The 3,997-nt window shown below is 32.7% G+C and overlaps 1 protein-coding gene across 1 annotated transcript in view; it reads right to left on the bottom strand.

Annotated features, from left to right (window-relative positions):
• The window catches only part of mrpl20 (mitochondrial ribosomal protein L20), an 8,216-nt gene extending 4,855 nt beyond the window's left edge, over nucleotides 1-3,361 (bottom strand). Inside the window, exon 1 of the mRNA XM_079426189.1 lies at nucleotides 3,139-3,361. Within this exon, the coding sequence (XP_079282315.1) occupies nucleotides 3,139-3,225 (87 nt within the window). The 5' untranslated portion in view covers nucleotides 3,226-3,361. The remainder of the gene's footprint in view (nucleotides 1-3,138) is intronic.
• Between the last annotated feature and the right edge of the window lie 636 nt (nucleotides 3,362-3,997).

Consider the following 3,997-nt stretch of genomic DNA (forward strand, 5'->3'; position numbering starts at 1 on the left):
GATCATGTAGATATTTAGTCTAGAACTACAGTAAGATCATGTAGATATTTAGTCTAGAACTACAGTAAGATCATGATGATATTTAGTCTAGAACTACAGTAAGATCATGTAGATATTTAGTCTAGAACTACAGTAAGATCATGTAGATATTTAGTCTAGAACTACAGTAAGATCATGTTGATATTTAGTCTAGAACTACAGTAAGATCATGTTGATATTTAGTCTAGAACTACAGTAAGATCATGATGATATTTAGTCTAGAACTACAGTAAGATCATGTAGATATTTAGTCTAGAACTACAGTAAGATCATGTAGATATTTAGTCTAGAACTACAGTAAGATCATGTAGATATTTAGTCTAGAACTACAGTAAGATCATGTTGATATTTAGTCTAGAACTACAGTAAGATCATGTTGATATTTAGTCTAGAACTACAGTAAGATCATGTAGATATTTAGTCTAGAACTACAGTAAGATCATGTAGATATTTAGTCTAGAACTACAGTAAGATCATGATGATATTTAGTCTAGAACTACAGTAAGATCATGTAGATATTTAGTCTAGAACTACAGTAAGATCATGTAGATATTTAGTCTAGAACTACAGTAAGATCATGTTGATATTTAGTCTAGAACTACAGTAAGTCTAGAACTACAGTAAGATCATGTTGATATTTAGTCTAGAACTACAGTAAGATCATGTTGATATTTAGTCTAGAACTACAGTAAGATCATGATGATATTTAGTCTAGAACTACAGTAAGATCATGTAGATATTTAGTCTAGAACTACAGTAAGATCATGTTGATATTTAGTCTAGAACTACAGTAAGATCATGTTGATATTTAGTCTAGAACTACAGTAAGATCATGTAGATATTTAGTCTAGAACTACAGTAAGATCATGTTGATATTTAGTCTAGAACTACAGTAAGATCATGTTGATATTTAGTCTAGAACTACAGTAAGATCATGTAGATATTTAGTCTAGAACTACAGTAAGATCATGATGATATTTAGTCTAGAACTACAGTAAGATCATGTAGATATTTAGTCTAGAACTACAGTAAGATCATGTAGATATTTAGTCTAGAACTACAGCAAGATCATGTTGATATTTAGTCTAGAACTACAGTAAGTCTAGAACTACAGTAAGATCATGTTGATATTTAGTCTAGAACTACAGTAAGATCATGTTGATATTTAGTCTAGAACTACAGCAAGATCATGTTGATATTTAGTCTAGAACTACAGTAAGTCTAGAACTACAGTAAGATCATGTTGATATTTAGTCTAGAACTACAGTAAGATCATGTTGATATTTAGTCTAGAACTACAGTAAGATCATGTAGATATTTAGTCTAGAACTACAGTAAGATCATGTAGATATTTAGTCTAGAACTACAGTAAGATCATGTAGATATTTAGTCTAGAACTACAGTAAGATCATGTTGATATTTAGTCTAGAACTACAGTAAGATCATGTTGATATTTAGTCTAGAACTACAGTAAGATCATGATGATATTTAGTCTAGAACTACAGTAAGATCATGTAGATATTTAGTCTAGAACTACAGTAAGATCATGTAGATATTTAGTCTAGAACTACAGTAAGATCATGTAGATATTTAGTGTTGAACTACAGTAAGATCATGATGATATTTAGTCTAGAACTACAGTAAGATCATGATGATATTTAGTCTAGAACTACAGTAAGATCATGTAGATATTTAGTCTAGAACTACAGTAAGATCGTGTAGATATTTAGTCTAGAACTACAGTAAGATCATGTTGATATTTAGTCTAGAACTACAGTAAGATCATGTAGATATTTAGTCTAGAACTACAGTAAGATCATGATGATATTTAGTCTAGAACTACAGTAAGATCATGTAGATATTTAGTCTAGAACTACAGTAAGATCATGTAGATATTTAGTCTAGAACTACAGTAAGATCATGATGATATTTAGTCTAGAACTACAGTAAGATCATGTAGATATTTAGTCTAGAACTACAGTAAGATCATGTAGATATTTAGTCTAGAACTACAGTAAGATCGTGTAGATATTTAGTCTAGAACTACAGTAAGATCATGTTGATATTTAGTCTAGAACTACAGTAAGATCATGTAGATATTTAGTCTAGAACTACAGTAAGATCATGTAGATATTTAGTCTAGAACTACAGTAAGATCATGTAGATATTTAGTCTAGAACTACAGTAAGATCATGTAGATATTTAGTCTAGAACTACAGTAAGATCGTGTAGATATTTAGTCTAGAACTACAGTAAGATCATGTAGATATTTAGTCTAGAACTACAGTAAGATCATGTAGATATTTAGTCTAGAACTACAGTAAGATCATGTTCACACACAATGCTCTGCACTTAGTCCTGATTTCTCTCAACACAGTAACAAGTAATGCGTTACTAGTTACTTTAAAAAGTAATCTGATTACGTAACTTGTGTTACTTGTAATGCTTTACCCCCAGCACTGGAACTGTACTTATCCAGAGTGAGCAAAAGAGCTGGTTAAATCACTCTGGACCCCTCACATCCAGCACACTCCCTCTTTGAACTGTTACCGTCTGGTTGACGCTACAGAGCTCTGAGCACCAGAACGACCAGACACAGGAACAGTTTCTTCCCTCAGGCAATACATCTCATGAACACTCAACAATAAACGTGGAACACACAACTAATACATTATCCATTCACCACACTCACTTATTTTATTTTTATTTTCTCATTTCTAATTTGCACATACTTGACCTGTACATACATAGTTGTCTATATTATATATTGTGTTTTTGCTGTTTTGTACATTGCCTACATGTATATTTGTTTATTATTCTTTATTATCTGTGTCCTGTCCTGTTGCTGTCTCTCTGTCTCTCTGTGGAGCTTCTGTCACTACAACACATTCCTCGTATGTGTAAACAAATAAACAATAAAGCTGATTCTGATATACAGTCAGTTGAGGCCTATATGTTTATTAATTTGATTTATTCCTCGAGCTGCAGGTTAGTTTCCCAGTGACTGAGCTTAAGCTCTGGTTAATTTGGTTTAGAAGACTAACTAAACTAAGCCTGGTTTATGAGCTCGTCTCTGATTGGATGATGAACACGACTCACCCGCGCGCTCTTCAGAAGCTCCTGGACCTTCCAGTACCGGTCCGGTCCCCGGTTCCGGGTCCAGCAGGACAGCGTGAGGAACACCATGATGACCGATGCGGTAACGGTCACCGTCAGCCTTGTTACACGCGTGACCTCGCTCTCTCGCGCGCTCCTGCACCAGTGACGTGACGTCACATCCGGGTCACGCGAGCCCCGTCAGCGTGACAAAATAAAAGTCCAACTTAAAAAATATATTTTTAATTATTTATATATTATACTATTATTATATAAATAGAATAAAATAGCCTTTTATTGTCGTTGTACAGCTGTACAAAGATTTTTTTTGTTAAATGTACACATACATGCAAAGTGTACATTTAACAAAACGTAAACAATGATACAGAAAAGTAAACAGTTATAAAAGTAAACAGTTATATATATATACCAAATGTGCAAAATAGGTATAGTGCAAATGTAGCAAATATATACAGAAGTGACTGAAATATTAATAAATACAAGAGAATGCTATAAATGACAGAAATATAATGATTATGAATTATTAATGAGATGCCACGCAGAGGATTTGACTAAACAGTCAATAAATGTATTAAAATGTACTTTATGTCTAAATAAAACACTCAACAGTACTTCATATCTTTTATTATTATTATTAATACCAAAGATAGTAGTACGTGCAAGAAGGTGACACGTGAAGCACCGTGTATGACAATAAATAAATAATTAATACAAAACGAAAAGACGAAATAAATGACCTGTTTCAACAGCTTTAAGATTCTTGATTGTGTGATAAATAAAGGATGTTGATGAGAATGTACTGCAGTGAATATGACACTGAGCAAGAATCAACCAAACAGCA

This window comes from Barbus barbus (assembly GCF_936440315.1).
Source record: "Barbus barbus genome assembly, chromosome: 9".
Classification (NCBI taxonomy): Eukaryota; Metazoa; Chordata; class Actinopteri; order Cypriniformes; family Cyprinidae; genus Barbus; species Barbus barbus.